The following is a 20,591-nucleotide window of genomic DNA, read 5'->3' on the forward strand; positions in this document are numbered from 1 at the left end:
TGGGGCTCCCAGCCAGGAGGAGGAGTCTCTGTGAGTACACCTGGCTCCCCCTTCACTACATGTATGGATGTCAAAGGGGCACAGCTGGGCAGGCATGGGGATCTTGGGAGGAAGGCCAGGAATTGGGTGCCTCTGCCTCCTTCATGCATTAGTTCTCCATGGTGACAGGGCAAATGAGTGAATAGGGCTATTGTCTACCAATACTAAGTACAAAACTATATAGGAAGGCAGAAGTTTAAAGAATATATCTTGAGGAACAGCTTTGCTCATCACATAGGGTTGCTCCTTTTTTCCTCTGGCAGAACACAAATTCTGTAAGTGATGGGAAGCAGAGGAAATACATGAAGAAGCAGTGATTGGGGAGAGCTTCATCTGTTCCATTTCTGCCTGTCATGCAGCTATTAAAGGGACAAGTCCCATCAGAAAAAAAGATGGCTTCCTTGTAACTCAGACTTCCACCTTAGTGCTTTCTGTCATGTTGCTCCCAGTTTCTGGAATAGCCGATCTTCCTCTGGCCTTCCAACTATTTCCTTTTCTTCTGAATCCCCTTTTGCACATTATTCCTTTGAAGTGAATTGCTCGCCTATTCAATCAATGTGCAAGTAGGAATGTGGCGACTAACTTTGACACCAACGTTGCATATTCCAACTGGCCCCACCCCTGGTCTATGCATGCAATACGTACATTTGCGGGAAGAAAGCATTTGTGCATTCAGCTGTACGTGCAAAGGCTTCCTCTTGATTTAGAACACTGATTGCACAGGGTTCCAGATTGCATGGAAGCCTTTGTGCACACAGCTGTACTAGGGAAGGTTCCCTCCCTGCAGGCATTTGCACTATATGTAAGAATGCCGGAGGTGGGGCTAGCTGAAGTGCACAATGTCAAAGGCAGGGCTATTCAGCATGGCCCCACTCGCTGATTGACAGAGTGGGTCAGCAGATCATCTGAATGGGAATGGGCCATGGCTCAGCGACAGAGCATCTGAATTGCAGGTTCAATCTCCGGCATCTCCAGGTAGGGCTGGCAGTATCCCGTCTGAAAGCCTGAAGAACCACTGCCAGTCATTAAGACAGTGCAGAGCTAGATGGTTCCATGGTCTGACTCATGCAGCTTCCTATGATCCTAATAGGGCTTGTAAATCTTGACCTTTGCTTGATCCCCATAGTGGTTTCTTTTCTGGGGTCTATGCTGTCTGCTGCCAGGTTACCTCCTCCCAATTGTCCACAGCACTCTTAACAAGCTCTACCATCTTCCTTAATTCGTGTCTTGTCTCTTTTAAGTTTTAGGTTCTATGGTTGAGTAGTGATGGTGGTATTGGCAGCTTTGCATGTGTCATCAATGCATGAGTTCATGTAGTATTTGCTCTTCTGGGGTGGTGCATGAATGGGGAATTCATGCTCATTCTTCCCACAAGGGAGCTTTAAAAGTTCCCATTCACATGTGACCCAGGAAATGCAAAAACCAGCAGGGGTGCACGTCATTTGTGCCTCCACTTTTCAGCACTTTATTATTATTATTATTATTTATTATTATATATCCCGCCCTTCCTCCCAGTAGGAGCACTTCTTGTCCTATTTACTCCAGCAGGATTTATTCCCAACTAAATGTGCACAGGAGTGCGGTCTGCGTCTCTTTGAAATACACTTAGCAATTCCTACATGTTACTACATGTCATAGTTAAGGCAGGAAGTGCCATTCAGCACAACACTTCATCCAGTCTCCTCCCTTACTATTCACTATATGGAGAAAGGCCTGGCCAACAGTGCTGAATCCAAGCAGCCACACTTAACCACGTTTTATAATTGTTTATGGAAAAATTCTGTCTTATTGCAAGGCTCAAGATGGCTTAGTATGTGGGGCTTAACAAATACTCCCTCAAAAGCATTGGGAAAGAATACAAAATCCTTAGAAATTAACAGAAATGCTCAATATGGACTTAGTATTCAACCACAGCTGAATAATCCTCTGCCAACGGTACGCTTCCAATAACTTTTATCTAATATGCACTGATGATAGTAAATTACATGTTTTGTCAGAGCTCCCATCCTGTTATATCCCTCCTCCAAGCTTAGTGATGAACATGGGGCCAGTGCTTTGTCCACACTGCAAGCCTGTCCATTCCTCACACGTACAGCATTGTTTTCATTGTTTTTAATATTTAGTTTCTGTAACCTGCCCTGGGACCTGCTGGTGAAGGGCAGGTAATAAATTTAACAACAACAACAACAACTTATTAACATCAAATTGCATTTTCAGTATCTTTATAACGTGTGAATGTCAGTGTACAAAATGCAGAAAAGTATTATTATTGTTGTTGTTACTACTACTACTTATAAAAACAATTCCAACCAACTTCTAAACATATTCGTTTAAAAAATGCACCCCTCCAATCAAAAACCCCTCAATAGAAATAGATGAAAAACTATTGAGCAGTAATAAAAACAGAGAGCACAATCCCAGCAGGATGTTTTCCTTTGCAGGTCCCATTAGAATGAATAGGAATGACACAAGAGTTGTTTACAAATGGGCAGCTCCCATTCATTCCACGGTGTTTGGGCAGAACTTCCTGATAGACTGTGGCCAACATTTGCTTGAGTTATCTCCTTATAACAGGGGTGGGGAACCTGTGTACTTCCAGATGTTGCCCAGCATTGGCCACACTGGCCAGAACTGATGGGAGTCAGTCCCAACAATCATCTGGAGAGACACACGCTCCTTAGCCCCGCCTTAAAACATAGAGATGTGGAATTACATTTGTTCCCCCACATTAATATCATTCCTCTTACAGATCATATAAGAGAGCCAATATGGTACAGAAGTTAGACTAGGACCTGGGAGATCAGGGTCCAAATCCCCACTCAGCCATGAAGTTTATTAGGTAACCTTATCCAGTCACCATCCCTCAGCCTAAACTACCTCACAGGGTTGTTGTGAGAATAAAATGAGCAGGTGAAGAACCATGTATGCCACCTTGAGCTCCTCTGAGGAAAGGTGGGATGTAAATATAAATAAGGCCAAGATAGTACTATTTTGGTCAGCTGCAAAATGTAAATAGTTATAGCTGTGCAAATGTTTAGGTACATAGATTTAAGTGTTTTTAATTAGTGTTCTGTCACTGTTTGTACTTTTATTTTGACTATTTTGTTAAAGGCAACCTAGATGTATTTAATAATAATGTAGTTCCTTAGTTTTTACTTTTAATTTTAATCAACTTCTTTTCCTATCTATCTATCTATCTATCTATCTATCTATCTATCTATCTATCTATCTATCTATCTATCTATCTATCTATCTATCTATCTATCTATCTATCTATCTATCTATCTATCTATCTATCTATCTATCTATCTATCTGCCTGCCTGCCTGCCTGCCTGCCTGCCTGCCTGCCTGCCTGCCTGCCTGCAACATTTTCTACCACCAATCAACAAAAGGTCTTCTGGGCCAGGGGTTCCCAAACTGTGGTCCACAGACCACCAGTGGTCCATGATCTTCATTCAGGTGGTCCGTGGTGTGTCTGAATTTGTGGTTAAAGACAGGAGATGGAACATCAATTGCATCAAATATTCTTTTTGGTTTTTAATGTATTTTTTAACTGTTTCTTCTAATTCTTCATTGTATTTTATTGTATAACAATTTGAACTCTATAGAATTCAAATTGTAATACAATAAAATACAAGATATAAGAAATAAAAGAAGCAATAAAAATACAATTAAAATCATGCAGCATCTAGCACAGTTCATTACAATTGCTACAAAAGGCAGAAAAATCATTAAGCAGTCCACTAAGACCCTCTGTAATTTTCAAGTGGTTCGTAGGGGGCCAAGTTTGGGATTGGAAACCACTGCTCTTGGCAGTTGTGATCCTCCTTAGCACTCCAGTGGATTGCTCATGCCATTAATTTCTTTAAATTAATTTTCAGAAGAGCACTTTCAGAAGTGATCTCTCTCAAAGCCAAATTGTAATATAAAGTTCCCAGACATGTGTGGCATGTGTTGCACCTTTGACATTGGTGTCAAAGTCACAGCATCACCAACACTTGATGTGCTTGCTGCAGAAACACCAGTGGAACACTAGTGTATCAGAAGAAATTGCATTTCTCAAAAGTCCCACCCTTTCGAATTCTCTTTTGGAATTAATTCAGTACTTCTGGCAATCAATCAACAGTAAGAAATGACTAGTTTTGTCTTTGCAATATAAATCTGAAAAGTGCCACAAATGCTATTGAAGAGTCCAATGTACAAATTGTGCACATCCAATTCCTGCAAACTATACAGAACCTGTGCAGAGTCTCAAACAATGCCCAAAAGCAGAGCAGAGGAACAGCAGGTCAAAACTGGTGGCACTGCCCTCACTAAGGAAGGATGCATGCTCCACTGTGCTATATAGCAATGTTTCCTGTCTTCGCAAAAACATGCAAACCAGGAACATGGGGGGCATCCTTGAACCATCAGTTACACAAACAATGGATCCAAAATGGTTCTGAATATGTGCTGGCATGTAAAGGTGCAAACTTTCCAGTTTGGTTGGACTACTGTACCTTTAGTGACACATTGCCACTACAACAGATGATGTATTTTCTAACATGTAATCTTAGAGCGCTTCTAGATGACCTGTTTATTGAGCTTTCATCCTGACTTTTTTTGCGGGGAAATTAGATGGCTTTGGCTATTTAATGAGCATTCATTCTGATTTGTTTGTGAGGAGGTTAGATGACACTGCATCAAAGCAAGTGTTATTCCACACTTTCCAGTGCATTTTACCATATTCAAAAAGTCTGAACTCTGGGGAGAATGTTTGTTGCACAAAACTTCCCAACCAACTGTAATTGGGCAACTTGAATTTGCTGGTACGTGACTGAATCCCACCCCAAAATAGTGACAATCTGGAAGCAACTGATTAATTGGGTTTTTTTTTGTCTATCCCATCCAAGCATAGGAGGAAAAGTGGTAGCCTTCTTATCAGCCACACAGAATGCTTTCATTTCCCATTTGAGAAGAATGCTACACAACTCAGAAGCTTGTTATCCTAACAATCATTCTGAATTCTCCCTTGATTTCAGACTGCTTTATTATTTTCTTACATGCAAGTTTATCCTTCCCAACAATTTCCAGACGTGTTAGCCTGTTCTATCGAAAAACAACAAGGATTCTTGTGGCACCTGAGAGACTAAACTTTTTTAAGGACATAAACTTCCGTGGATGACAAGTCGCTTCATCAGATAGTCCACGAAAAGCTATCCCATCACAAAGTTGTCTTTAAGGTGCCACAAGACTCCTTCCAGCGTCTGTCCCCCAGATTTCCATCGTGCGGCGCAGCAAGAAAGAAACAGCCTAGGAATCTCTTTGCGTAAAAGGGGGGGGGGAAGGCAGGTAGAAGGGTTAAGAATCGTACCTGAGCTTCTGTCCTGCTGGCACCGTGATTTTATTGAACTTGTCCATGCTCAATGCTGATTGCCTCGGACAAACTGGCATCCGAGTCAGCAGTGGCTGTGGCAGCTTCCTAGTTCTCTGGAGGAGGGGTTGGGAAGGCGAGCAGCTGATCTGAGAGAGATTGAGAGAGAACTGATGGAGTTCCCTCCGGATTCTTCTCCCCGTCCCCCGCCCCCCCCGCCCCGTAGATCAGACTTTGCGCGCGGCCGGGGAGACCTCGTCCTCGTGTGTTTCAGGAGAAGCAAAACTTGCCCGAGCGCCTGGTCTGGTTTCATGTTTCCAGATTGTCATGTGACAGAGCCAGCTTGGCTGGTAATAGGGCGTTTGTACTAACTTGAAGATCCGCACCTATTGGGCGTGTAAAACCACCCCCATCTGGGTCTGAAGTCCTTCATTACGTCCTCTTTTGTTTCTTCGCGTGCTTCAGGCGTTTCATCTGAGGTGAAGGGTGATAACTGGGGAAACTTCCTGCCTCCTTCCCGGTGCCTTGAAGCGGTTGGCATCTTGATGACTTGGAAGAGTTTTCTTAACAATCTTTTGACATGGAAGGGCCTGATCTGTTGCAATGGTTTGCAAAAGAAAAACAGGGGGAAAAGAAAAGGTTTCTCTGTAGACCTTCCACGTTCTGGTGCAGCATACCTGTACATGCTGGATCTTAGAGACAAGCAATCGAGAAGGGCTGCTGCATTTTTCTCCTGGTGCATCAGGAGTATCTATCCGATTGCTGTTACGGAAAGAATAATGGTTCTTCACGGGTCTTTGGACTGTGCCAACAGGCCTCTGCTTATGTTCCTTCCATAAAGTTGCTTTTGAAATCCCATTGATTTCAGTGGGATTTGAACTCAATGCTTGCAGGATTCCCACATGCATCTAGTTGGTCACTGTGAGAACAGGATGCTGGACTAGATAGGGCACTAGTCTGATCCAGGAGAGCTCTTCTTAGGATTTTGTTTTAGTGTGGGAAAGAAGATCTGCGCTCATCATGCTTCCCATGTTCATTTCATTTTACTCTTTTTTTTTGCTTCAGATGCTGTTCACGTTAGTCTTTGCCAACCAGTATCATTCTTAAAAGTGCCCATTCCGCTGCACCGTTGCAATCTGTGCTTGTGTTTTCATCCTCTCCTCAGTATTTCTGCAAAGGCACCAGTGTTCCTACCTAAAGTGAAACTATGTTGCTCAAGTGCTTTTGCTCCAAGAAAACTGCTGAAAAGAAATCTTTAAAGAGTAAAGGGTGGGGGGTAAGCCCTGTCCCTTCACAAAGAGAGAACATCCAAGGGAGTGTTAGTGCCATATTTCAGCAAACGCATGCCGACGTAAACAAAGTAGGGGCCAAGAAGATGGTGTGTGCAGTGAGAACAGCTGGATTTTGCAGTGCTAGCATTTGCTTCTCTTTAATGAGCAAGAACAGATTTTGTGAAGGAACTTGAAAGGGGCTGGCCAAGGATCCCACTGACCTTCAAGGCTATCTTTTGCCCTTAGCATCTTGGCATTGTTTTACGTTTTAAGCTATAAGATTCTTCTCCCTTGAGGTTTATGGGTGCTCCATCCTTTTTTACATGAGATTCAGCTCCTCGTCCCTTAAAAATTCTCAAGGCATGCCTGAGTGTGGCACCTCTCCTTTCACTCTCCAGCTTACTCCCAACTATGTGCCATCACTAGGACTAACTGTAGGTGAAAGAAGTGGAATCTCTAGGAAGGCAAGTGGTGGGAATCTGTCATTAGCAGTTCTTGCATCCCCCACATAGCAGTCATTCTGTCCGTTCTTGACTCAACCAGGCGAGCACACATGCTTCCCCACTATGTTCCAACACCTGTTGCAAATCTTTTGAGCCACTTCAATGAATTTCAGCCTGGTTTCGACCATGAGAGCTAGAAACTTAATTCTGAAATGAATCAGTTCTCTTCTGAACTGAATCAGTTCAGTTCACACACACACACTTCATTGAAGATGGACATGTATGTGGCCGGCCACCAGGATTTCTAATTCTTCAGGAGATGGATTAAATATGTGATTTTCATATGTCTTTTCTTTGTTACTTTTTCTTTTATTATTCTTACCCTCTGCCCTTCTTCCTAATGGAGTCCAAATTTATAATAGGAGTAACGTTGAAGAAAACAGCTGAAAGATTTCAATTTGCACTTTCAGTCTGCTGAATGTCTCCTCTGCAAGTAAACTGAGCACTCTAGAGATAACTGGGACATTTATTTTCACCTACAGTCCTGTAACTGCATTAGCAGTTCTGGAGTAGTTAAGGGTCCTGCTGGACTATAACAGACCATTCTCACAAACTCTACAGTCCTCAACCCGCTAACTCTAGCATGGTATTATTGAGGTTATTTTGCAGGATCTGCATTCCTACCATCCAACAATGCAAGCTATGACAATGCAGACCCAAGAAGCTGGCCTCTGATTCCCTTAAGTCCCAGTAGCATGGCCAATGGTCAGGAATGTTGGAAGTTGTAGATAAGCTGGAGGGCCAGAGGCTCCCCATTCCTACTTTAGGTAGACCGGTTTCATTTCTACTGTGAAATAGGCAAAGGCATTGAAGAAAATAGCACATTCTTATGCCGGATGTGTCTTCATGATTCACTGAGCAACTGTTCAATCAACAGTTAATTTCCTTTGAGAAAAAAGCCACTGTATGAAGATACAGTTAACACTTCTGCTTTTTTTAAATTATTATTATCTGTTCTTCACAGTAATGTGGGGGTTTTGCTTCTTCATATGACGTATAGGCTTTATTATTGCTTTTCCCTTTTATTGTACAGTACAATGGGGAAACAGTGGCCCTTCAGATGTTGTTTGACTACAGCTCTAATGATCCCTGACTATTGCCTATGCTAGGTGGGGCTGATGGGAGTTTGTCCAGTAATATCTGATGGCCCACAGATTTCCCATCGCTAACCCAGAGGTTCATCCAATAGTGCTGCGTGTGCCCATATCTTGCCAGATGTCTCCAGACAAAAATTGTGGCCATAGGCTGGACTATAAGTGATCATTTGAATGTAGGACTGCAACATGGAACTATTCTTGTTAGGATTTAAGGCTGAGGTCAAAATCTGACAATGTAGTCCTTTAACATCTCATTTATGCATATGCATTTTTAAAAATCTATTATCTCTATCTGTATATAATGGCAATAAAATATTTCTTCATGAAGTATTTGAAATGTTTTTCACCAAGTAACATAGATAACAGTATACACAGTACATGTCTATACATGTCTACTCAGAAGTAAACCTCACTGAATTCAATGGGGCTTACTCCTGTGGTAGAAATGCCCTCCTCTTTATGTCTTAGGAACATAATACTTAGCTGGAAATTTGTCTTTAGTAAATGGTTCACCACAGAATATTTTCCATTATTTGTGCAACTCTCAGACCATGTAATAGGGATGATTTAAAATTTCCATTATTAGGATAGCATGATACATAATGGCAGAGGAACTGGGTTTATTTTGTTGCATTATAAAACTAAAACACATCAACATTTTGTTTTTTCCATTTATGCACATACTTTTTGTGCCAGTTTTTTTTATTATGATGGGCCCATACCCTTGTATAGGGAATTTCATATATGCATTTCCTAAAAGTGAACTGTCAAGGAGGAATATATCTGAAAAGCATAAAAGAGGTCTTTATGCTAAGTTTGAAGTCCAGTGCACACTCATCAGGGAGTAAGCCCCGACAGAACACTGGATCCGGGAGACACACTTATCAGTTGTTAGCTGTTGTTTTTGTTGTTGTTATTATTATTGATATTTATTAGTGTTTTTTTTCAGAATGAAACTCAAAGCGACTTACAAAGAAATCTGAAAAACATATTCAAATAAATGTTCAAACACAATACAAAAATATCAAAACTATATATCAAGTAGAACTCAAGAAAAACAGTACAATAAATAAATAATTCTCAAAACAGTATACAAAATACAATGTGCTAATTCATTAATAATTGTTCTAATTAAAGACCAGTATTTCCAAATAAATGGAATTAATTAGAGAATGGTATGAACAACAAACAGAATTCGAAAAAACAGATGGGGGAAATGTGCAACATGGAATCATTTGCACATTTCCCTCTTTGATTAAGAAGAAATAACAACAATATAATTATAGGCTATAATGTGCCTCCTGGGTAAAAAAAAAGTCCTTTCAAAATACAACTAGTTTGCTAACTAGTTACCTAAAAATTGTTTGAAATTTGAGAGTACTGTTTTTTTTTGTTGGGAAAATACTTTAAGGTGATTTAAACAGTGGCACCAGGACAGGAGTTTGGGGTCAGAACTCTGGGGTCCTACTCAGCCAAGTGAACAGGAGCCCCCCTGAATGTGAATGAAATGCTACACATTATCATCTAAGGAGGAGGGGCATAACAATCTAAAATTACCTAACTGCACCACTGGATTTGGGCTATGTTTGTGAGGCCTCCATATTTAAAAGAAAGGTAGATGTTTAGGATGCCATCCTTCCTCTCCCCTGATACTGCCATGTTCATGTTCCCACTTCTCACTCTTCTTTTTGTTTATAGATGTTTGCCAATGCATGACAAATTTATGCTTCTCTCTACACAACTGCAGAACATTCCTGATTGCAGTTCAGCTCTCTTTCCTCAGTCATCCACTCTTCTCATCTGCTTGTGTAGTAGATAATTTTTCTCCCGGGTATTCCTCATTTGCAGCCACAGGAAAAACTTAATTTATATCACACACACCCAGTCACCTCTGGAGGCTCACTTTGCCAACCAAAGGAACCAGAATTTTCCTTATCCAAGAGATTAAAAATGCTGAGCTCCCTGATTGTCCGACAATACAGATTTTGACCGCATCCTGTGTCGCAGAGACTGAAGAGTGAGAAGAAGAGTAGAAGGTGGGCTCATCTCTCTTCCTGTGTACAAGTGCTGTGTCTTGTGACATGACTTTTGTGACATGGGGCAAACAGGAATAATTTTTAGCATACTGGTACTGAAAATGGAACTTGTGGCCTTGTGTATGGTTGACGATAACCAAGTAACTTTTGAATGTGAAAGCAATAAAACTTTAGATTAGTTTAGGCATCTGTTCAAAGTTTCCTGTTAAAATGTGTTTCACCAACTACATTTTCAGAGCTTGAAAATATAAATGTGCATTTCTTCATGCTTGAGTGAAACGCAAGTTCCTTCTCACTGCTGAAGTAGAGGTGCAGCACTTTCTAGCAGACTGTCTGGAAAGAGAGAAGCGTGGGGGTACTGACCTGCAAAAACTGCAACCACCTGTCTTTGGTATTTTATTTTAGGCCCCATCAGCACTATACATTTTTTATTATTTAAATCATTTATATACCACTTATTTATTTGCATTTCTAAGCAACAAACATAAAAACAAAACAAACATAAAGCAATATCTTATCACTTTAAACAGTCATGGTTTCCCCTCAAGAGTCCTGGAAACTGTAGTTTTTATAGGGTGCTGAGAATTGTTCTGAGACTGCTATTTCCCTCACACAGCCACAATTCCCTGGAAGAGAGATTGATTGTTAAACCACTCTGGGAATTGTAGCTCTGTTGCATGACTGAATACAACATTTTGAGTTTTCTGGTGGAAGAATTTGGGTTTCATTGAGCTGCAGTTATAACTGTTGTGATGCAAACCTTTTTTCCTCCACCGTGATGATACCATGCATCATTATGAAACAGTAAGTCAATACATATGTGATAAACATGCAATGTCTGCTTTGTATATGCAATGCAATGTATATGCAATGAGATAATGGGAGAACATGCATAACACCTGCCATTGTACAGATTCACCAGACAGACACCATGGAAAATATGCAAAAATGAACAGCATAGATAGGGAAAAGTGCCAGGTTAATATGTTTAGTCTCCAGGATAAGGTGCACAATTTGGTAGCATAAACAGCATATTTCATACATTGCTGTGTCACTATGTATATCTGTCACTTTCATATTGAGTGTGTGAAATACTAAAATTCCCCAGCATCACCTGGAGCTTATGTTTATTGACTGTGTTGCTAAAACATAGCATATTCTCCATGATCTGGTTGATATGCCCAATGTGTATTACTGCATCTTCCAAACTTGCATAACTCCATCATAATCTTAATTTTAATGGTCTTCATATCCACATGCATCATTTGTTCCAGATATTCACTACCGCGGGGAAATATGTATTTTCATTTGCATCCTTTTAGACTTCATTTAATCAGGGATCCAGATAAATTTAGGAGAATATAGTATATAAAGGCATATAAAAGAAAAACTTTGGTGGGAATCCTGGAATATGGTTGCTGATTATTGCCAGGAGTTTCTCCACAATCTGCATAAAACTACAGGTAACTCCCAATAATATGCTTGTTTTGGCCTTATTGAGCCTGGGTTCTTGCATCACGACTTTCTTAAGCCATGATGTACAGGAAGAAGCCTATGTATAGCACATAATTGAAAGACACTCAAACAACTTTCTAAACAGCAACAGATAGATAGGCCATGGCTGCCTACAAAGTTACTCAGCAATTACAAGAAGTTAAGAAATCCCAGGTTTGAAAAAGATGTTGTGTCATCTTTGTTTCAGTTTATCTCCTGTGGGATTTCTTATTGCTTTCTGATAAATACAGATGCACATTTTTTTCAGGTGATGAATCAGTTACATAATGTTAATCACCACTTGGCAGACACTTGTTTATTGATGGGAATGGCTGGGAGCAAATATATTGCACATAGAGGAATCAGCTGAAGTAATTTAAGTTTCTTGTAAATAAAGTAAAACAGAAAACAGGGTAAAAAAACCCTTTAAAATTGGCTTCCGCCATCTTTTTAGATCAATTAGCAACATTCTAGGAAGGAGCCTACATGGAATAAATAGTGTTGGAAGTCGTGGGTTAAGCTGGTCAAATCTTTCTGAGGAATCAGGACTAATCAAGGAACACCATGAAGAATTTAGGGAATAATCTGTAACATTTAAAAATATGCATATGACATATGAAGCATCAGTAGTCATCCTAATCTTTCCAGACATAATTCACCTGAGTTCCTACTTAATGAGCACTGCAATGGAGACTAGAATTTAGTGTTTTGCATGCTGCAAAAACTGGTGTGGTTCTTATAGATAATTGACTGGTTTGTGTCCGTAATTTGGAAATACATTCTTGAGAAGGAGATATAATTATGGTACAGTCTCTGTGTTAAGATTTAGACAATTCTGGACTTGAGATGTTTACAAAGTGATGTTATTTTTTCAGGGTTCTTTACTTACTTATGACCAATGTCAAGGCACTTGGAAATTAAGAGGATCTTTAAATAGATAATGACCTGACCAAGAAATGTTTGGAGGGTATTTCAATCAAGAGTCCTGATCAATAGTCTGTGACTTCAGAGGTGATTTGCTTCCACATTTTGCCATGCCTATCTACTCAGAAGTAAGCACAGTCAAGTTGAATGGGTCTTAATCCCAGGGAAACGTGCAGAGGATCATAGCCTAAGACTTATTTTAATATGGTAGTAAGATACAGTGAATTATGATTGTGAGATGTATTGAAATAATCACTGAGAAGAAACAATTTTTATTTAATGTGGGAATGGGGAACCTGTGACTCTCCAGATGTTTTATTTATTTATTTGATTTATATCCTGCCCTTTCTCTCAGTAGGAGCCCAGGGTAGCAAACAAAAGCACTACAAACACTTTAAAATATCATAAAAACAGACTTTAAAATATATTAAAACACACCATTGAAACATATTAAAACAAAACATCTTTAAAAACATTTTTAAAAAACCTTTAAAACCTTTTTAAAAAAGGTTTAAAATATATTTAAAAGCAATTCCAACATAGATGCAGACTGGGATAAAGTCTCTCCTTAAAAGACTTGTTGAAAGAGGAAGGTCGTCAGTAGGCACCGAAAATATAACAGAGATGGTGTCTGTCTAATATTTATGGGGAGGGAATTCCAAAGGATCAGTGCCATTACACTAAAGTTCTATTTCCTATTTTGTGCAGAATGGACCTCCTGATAAGATGATATCTGCAGGAGGCCCTCACCTGCAGAGTGCAGTGATCGACTGGGTATATAAGGGATAAAATGGTCTTTCAGGTAACCTAGTCCCAAGCTATATAGGGCTTTGTACACCAAAAGTAGAACCTTGAACTTAGTCCAGTAGCTAATAGGTAGCCAGTCCAATTCTTTCAGTAGCGGAGTGACATGTTGGTGATAAGTACTGCTCTCGCTGCTGCATTTTGCACCAGCTGCAGCTTCTGGAGCAGCATCAAGGGTAGCCCAACATAGAGTGCATTACAGTAATCCAACCTGGAGGTTACCAGTGCATGGACAACAGTGGTCAGGCTATTCTGGTCCAGAAATGGCCGCAGCTGTCTTACCAGCTGAAGCTGGTGAAAGGCACTTCTAGCCATGGAGGTCACCTAGGCCTCTAGTAACAGAGATGGATCCAGGAGCACCCCCAGAGGGAGTACGACCCCATCCAAAGCAGGCAACTGACCAATTATCCGAATTCAGGAACCACCAACCCACAGTGCCTCCGTCTTGCTAGGATTCAGACTCAGTTTATTGGCCCTCAACCAGCCCACCACAGAGTGCAGGCATCACTCCAGGGCTTGCACAGCCTCACCTGATTCAGATGTTACAGAGAAATAGAGCTGGGTATCCTCAGTGTACTGCTAACACCTCACCCCAAATCTCCTGATGACTGCTCCCAAGGGCTTCATATAGGTGTTAAACAGCATTGGGGACAAGATGATACCCTGCAGTACCCCACAGCACAAGTGCCAGGGGGCCAAAATACAATCACCTAATGCTATTTTCTAAAATCCTGGAGATAGGATTGAACCCACCGTAAAACAGTGCCTCCAATATCCATCTCACCAAGTCAGCCCAGAAGGATACCATGGTCAATGGTATCAAAAGCAGCTGAGAGATCAAGTAAGAATAACAGGGTCGCGCTCCCCTTGTCCTTCTCTCGATAAAGGTCATCCATCAGGGTGACCAAGGCCAATTCACTCCCATTACCAGGCCTGAACCCTGGAATGGGTAAAGATGTTTCATTGAAGAGTACTTGCAATTGCTGTGCCACAACCCTCTCAATCACCTTCCCTAAAGAGGGGGTATTTGTGACCGGGTGTCCTGCCCGAAGTCGAAGGCGTTAAAAAGATGGATTTCTTGAGGGGTTGGCAGTGTTACTCACAGTTGTCCGATTGAAATGTCACGGTAGCTTCATTCCAAGAGATGACCGGATCATGCTGTGCCAGCCAGGTCATGCCCAGCACCACAGGGAAGTGGGGCAAGGCAGCTAGATAGAAGGACATCTGTTCTATGTGGCCCGGTATCTCCACCCTCAGCGGAATAGTGGCTCGGGCAACAACTCCTGACTTCAGTGGCCGTCCGTCTATGGTCTCCCCGGACAGTGGCGACTCAGGCTCAATGACTAGCACTCTGCGCCTTTTGCCAAAGTCCAGGTCCATAAAGTTGCTAGATGTGCCAGAATCCACCATCTCAAACACCTTGACCTGTAGGCAAGCCTAGGCGGACTGCCAAGTGTAAAGCAGACTTCAGTGGGAGAGGCTTATACTGAGGTCTCTGGCTTACAGTCAATCTCAGTTTGTGGACCTCTACAACAGCTGGGATTTGAAGTTTTCCTGCACCGGAGCCTTTTCTGACTTAGAGGGACACACCTTGGCCAGGTGTCCAGCTTTCCTGCAATATAGACACAGTCCCTCTTTTCGATGCTTCTTCTTCTCCACCCGATGTGGGTGTGGCCTCCCTATCTGCATGGGCTCCACCCCCGAGGTTCCTGCACCGGGCGGATTGCAGGCATGGGGGAGTGGTAAAGGAGGTAAGGAGCACACCATCTCCGCGTTGCACTCCTGGTGCCATCCCTCTAGCTGGCTTTCTGTTAGTAAGCACAACTGGACCACCTCTGGGAAAGTACTCGGCTGCTGGGCGCATGCCAACTCGTTTAGCACTTCTGAATTGAGCCCACTGCGATACAAGAACATTAACCCAAAGTCCATTTCCTGGCCCAGAATACAAAAGGTATTAGTGTATATGTCTCCACAGAGTTCTTTACCTGTCATAGGTTTCCTAGTTGGCGGGACACAGTCTCTCTCCTCTGAGGGTCCTGAAAGATCTCGGCCATGGCGTCTATGAAAGCAGTATACCAGGTCAAGATTGGGTCATTGCGAAGCAACAGAGAGATGGCCCACTTCACAGCCTCCCCTTCTAAGAGGCTGATGATGAATGTCACCTTCACATTGTCATAAGGGAATTCCGACTGCAGCACTTGTATGTAAAACTCACACTGAGCTATGAAAGTGGCGAATTGCTCCATTTCCCCATTGCAGTGGGTGGGCATTCCCACCAGAGACTTGATTTGGGATGCTGGCGCTGGTGGGACAGGTCTCTGTGCTTGCTCTGTGGAAATCCCCTGGGCCACTAGCTAGGTCATCTGAAGGCGTAAGGCTTGATTCTCTGCTCGAAGAGACTGGGTTTCAGTTCGGAAGCTCTGGACTTCAGTTATCAAGGTTGGGATGGCTCTGTGAACGTCCTCCCCTGCTCCACCACTCGCTTCTGTCATGGGGGTGTCAGTTGGAGGAGGTAGGGGCTGAGTCAAATTGTCCTGCCTGAAGTTGAAAGACTCAGTCGCAGATGCATCTATGATTTTCTCTCTTTTTATTAAAGTTATAGAAATATCAAAAGCTTTGCGGCTCATTAATCTCTCTAAGTTTTCTAGGAACTTTTGCCCTAAACTAACACTGATAAAGCATGTCTTTGCGGCTGTCAGACATTGACTCAGCAACTAGCCCCTCCCCTGAATCAACGTAAGTCAGTTTGGCTTTCACACGTGAACGAAGCTCCTCCTCAGCTCCGTCCGTTGAGCTTCCCGTCTCTGAAGCCTCCAAGCGCAGGGTGATGGAGGTTGAATCTCAGCTTCCCCCTCCAACTGGTGGGGGCTGACTGCCTGCTCAAGTGTGGGAAACTGTGGGGTGCTCAGCTGGGGAACGTCAGGTGGACCAGGCAGCACCTGTGGTGCAGGCGAAGGGAGCATGTCTAATGGAGCAGTCTCTAATGGGGCAGTCTCTGACAGTTCAGGTTGCACTTCAACAGGGGGGCCAGGATCAGGGGGAGTTGAGCTGTCAGTGACTTGGGTCTGGGTGTGCTGTGAGCTCTCCTCACTGCTACTCCCTCCCCCCCTCAGCTAGTCACCCTGGTCCTCCAAGTCGGTGTCGCCCTTGTCAATGCCTCCCCTTCCAACCTGGGTCACAACATCATCCTGCCTCCCATGCCGATTTCCCTCCCCAACCCGGGGGTTTGGGCTTGTCTGGGTAAGTTTCATGGAACTGTCTCACCAAATCCAGCACATGGACATCGGTTGCCGCCTCCCACAATCATTCCTGTGGACCGAACTCCATCCAATGGATCAGGTACTTCAGCTTTTCCCAGCACCGGCGGGAATCAAGGATCTGTTCCACTTTAAGCTCCCCCTGACCATCGATCAATACAGGTGGAGGTGGAGCCTCAGATGTTTGATGGGGGTTTGGCGACTTCTCTGGGGTTAACAGGGAGCAATGGAAGATGGGATGGATCTTTAAAGAAGTGGGGAGACGTAGACAAAATACCACTGGCTTGAACTGAGCCTCCACTTCAAAGGGTCCCAATCTCTGAGCCTCTAGTTTATGCCTGGGAACTCTTGTGGGCAAATATCATGCGGAAAGCCACACTTTGTCACCAATCTGTATCTCTTGGCCAGGCTGGTGGTGTTGGTCCCGCGAGAGCTTTCGCTTGGAAGAGTTGCTCTTGCAGCAACTGCTGCATTGCCTGCAGTTCTTGCATGAACTCTGCTGCCACTGGGACGGCCGGATTAGTGCTGGGGTGGTAAAAGTGTGTGGGTGGTATCCAAAGCTGGCAAAGAATAGTGTCTGCTGAGTAGAAGTGTTCACAGAATTATTGTAAGCAAACTCAGCTGGGGCAGTAAGGACACCCAGTTGTCCTGCTGGTAGTTTACCTAACAGTGGAGATATTGCTCCAAGGTAGCGTTCACTTTTTCTGCCTGCCTATCCATCTGGGGGTGGTGCCAAGACGATATCCTTAGTTTGCTCTGTAGCAGCTGCCATAATGTGTGCCAGAATCAAGCTGTGACCTGGGTTCCCCAGTACGAAACCAAACTGGTGGGGCGTCCGTGCAACCTAAAAAAGTGTTTCAGAAACAGTTGGGCAGTCTCTCGGGCAATGGGCAGTACTGCACAGGGAATGAAGGGAGCCATCTTACTGAAAGCATCCACGACCACCAAAACAGTCATCTTTCCCTGGGAAGCGGGTAAGTCTGTGATGAAGTCCAGTGCCACCATTAGCCAGGGTCCTTCAGGCGTGGGAAAAGGCCCCAGCAAACCCGCGGGTTGCCCCAGGGCATGTTTTGCCTCATGTACGTAGGGCAGAATTGTACATATCTTTCTACGTCATGATAAATCCTTTGCCACCAAAAGTCCTGCATGACCACCTGCAGAGTTTTAAAAACCCCAAAATGTCCTGCAGTGGGGGTATCATGACATTGGGGGAGGACTTTGGCTTGCAACTCTCCTGGAGGCACGTACAGGGTCTCATAGTAACAGAGCATTCCTCCTCTTTGAGAGAATCCAGGTGCACAGACTTGCGATGGTTGCTCCAATTCTTGCATCTGCTCTTGAGCAAACGGGTCTTGCTCTTGGGCTCTGTGTAAATCCTTAAACCAAGGATCAGGGCAGCTGGCAGCGAGCATTTTTTTTTTATAGGCTGATGTGACGTAGTTGTGTTGATGGCTGGGAGTCCTTGTACTCTGGCTTGCGGGACAAGGCATCAGCCCGGCGGTTCTGTGCCTGGGGAATGTAATTAATGCAGAAGTGGAATCTGGTGAAGAACTGCGCCCACTGCACTTGCCGCTGATTCAGTTTTTGGGCAGTCTGTAGGCTCTCTAGGTTTAGATGGTCTGTACGAACTTCCACTTCATGACACGCCCTTCCAACAGATGATGCCAGATCTCGAATGCATCACAAATGGCCAGTAGTTCTTTCTCCCAAACCATGTAGTTTCTCTTGGAATTTCACGGGTTTCTGGATAAGAAAGCGCAGGGTTGTAAGCCCCCTTCCTTTTTGGCTGGCTACAATAACACCGCTCTGATGGCTACGTCCGAAGCATCACTTTCCACAATGAAAGGTTGCTGGAGGTCTGCATGCTGGAGTATGGACTCTGAGGAAAACAGCTGCTTCATTGTTGTTTGTTTATTTATTATTTGATTTATATCCCTCCCTTCCTCCCAGCAGGAGCAGGATTGTTGAACCACTTCGGACCAATGAAAGGTTCCAGAGCCTTTCAGACAGTCAGTAAAGGGGGCAGTCAGTTTCAAGAAGGATGCGATCAAGCATCGGTAATAGTTAGCAAATCCCAGAAAACACTGAAGGTCTTTTCTGGATTTGGGGGGTGCCAAGAGAGCATGCAGTGCACCTTCTCCGGGTCCATCTTGACTCCTATGGGAGAGATGCTGCAACCCAGGAAATCCAGGGTGCTTAAGTCAGACCTGCATTTTTCCAGCTTGGCGTACAAGTGGTGCTCTCTCAGTCTTTGCAACACCACCTTCACATGCGCCTCATGCTGTTTGGGAGAGTCAGAGTAAATAAGGATATAATCCAAATAGACTATCATGAAGCGGTCTAGGTAGTCCCGGAAAATATCATTCATGACAGCTGGGGTGTTCAACAACCTGAATGGAATGACCAGATATTCGAAGTTTCCATAGCAGGTCTTGAAGGCAGTTTTCAACTCATCCACCTCTGATTCTGACTAGATTGTAAGCTTCATGTAAATCAAGCTTGGTGTAGATTTTAGCTGAACATAGGGACTCTAACATCTCTTTAATGAAGAGCAGGGGGTTAGCTGTTGGGGATGGTAATCTGGTTTAGCTCCCTGTAGTCATGGCAAGGACATAACTCCCCGTTTTTCTTCTTAACAAACAGCAACAGGGGCCCAGTAAAGGGCAATTTACCCTGTCTGTAAATTGGTGTCCAGGAACTCCCTCAGCGCCACCAGCTCCAGCTCTGACAGTGAATAGAAGCACCCCGAAGGAATGCTAGCCCCCAGCATTAAGTCTATGGCACAGTAATAAGAGCGATGGGGGGCAGCTTGCCAGCTTCCTTTTTGTCAAACACGTCTTTAAAGTCCTTGCACTATTCAGGAAGACACGTCTCCTTGGGTGGGGAAGTAACTGCCAGCGTTAAAGCCCCAGTCCTCCAAGTCAGTGTTGTTCTCGTTGATGCCTCCCCTCCCAACCTGGGTCACAAAACTGGGTGGTAGTTGTCACAAACAAACGGGTCCAGGGTGGGCTTTTGCAGGAGCATTCGAATCACCGCCTCTTTCAGTGTGGCTGCAACGATGCATTGACCACACACTTGGTCAAACCCTCTCAGCAAGCTTTAATAAGCCAAGAAGGGCAAGGGTTGAGAGGACACATTGCTGGCCACATTGTTGCAAGCACCTTGTCCACGTCATCAGGCCACATCAGCTGAAACCAATCCCAAGAAGTTGCAGCAGATGTTGCACTGGACACCTCACTGGGAACTACTCTAGATGTGGATGAGGCATCAAGATTGCTAATGAGGTGAGCAACTTACCCTCAAAGTGCCTTGCAAACAATTCACAGTGGGCCTCCAAAGGGTCTAAAATTCCATTTCCTGGAGTTGATGTCAACAGACCCCTGACAATATGGAAAAGCTGCACTGGATGGCTACTTGAGGATGTGATGGAGGCAGAGAAGTCACCGCCCTCACTGCTGCACAGTAGGCATGGTTATGATGTTTTACTCATGCCTGATCAGCCTCACAGCACATCTTTCGCCGCTTGTGCTCTAGCTGTCGTCCAGCCTGTTTCATTGCCCTAAGCTCACTGGCGTACCAGGGTGCAAACTGGGCTCCACAATGCTGGAGAGGGCATTTGGGGGCAACCGTGTCAAGAGCCCGATGTGCCTCGCTGTTCCACAGCGTGACAAGGGCTTCAACTACTGGGAACTCCCCTAGGGCATTCAGGAATCCAGTGAATTCCATTAGTCTCTGGGGGCAGACCATCTTGATCTGTCCACACTCCTGCAGGGGAGGATTGGAGCCATAAGTCTAAACTTCACCAAGAAGTG

At 43.7% G+C, this 20,591-nt stretch overlaps 1 protein-coding gene across 9 annotated transcripts in view; it reads right to left on the reverse strand.

Annotated features, from left to right (window-relative positions):
• BLNK (B cell linker) overlaps nt 1-20,591 on the reverse strand; it is a 164,556-nt gene that overhangs the window by 65,369 nt on the left and 78,596 nt on the right. Inside the window, exon 1 of one of the 9 annotated variants that reach the window (XM_061635578.1) lies at nt 5,394-5,655. The exons of 7 other annotated variants lie outside the window; for them this stretch is intronic. In XM_061635578.1, coding sequence (XP_061491562.1) covers nt 5,394-5,473 — 80 coding nt within the window. In that variant the 5' untranslated portion in view covers nt 5,474-5,655. Of the gene's footprint in view, nt 1-5,393; nt 5,656-20,591 lie in introns of those variants that run through there. One more of the 9 variants, XM_061635579.1, reaches the window with a different exon arrangement.

The sequence above is a fragment of the Rhineura floridana genome, chromosome 7 (genome assembly GCF_030035675.1).
Source record: "Rhineura floridana isolate rRhiFlo1 chromosome 7, rRhiFlo1.hap2, whole genome shotgun sequence".
NCBI classification, from domain to species: Eukaryota; Metazoa; Chordata; class Lepidosauria; order Squamata; family Rhineuridae; genus Rhineura; species Rhineura floridana.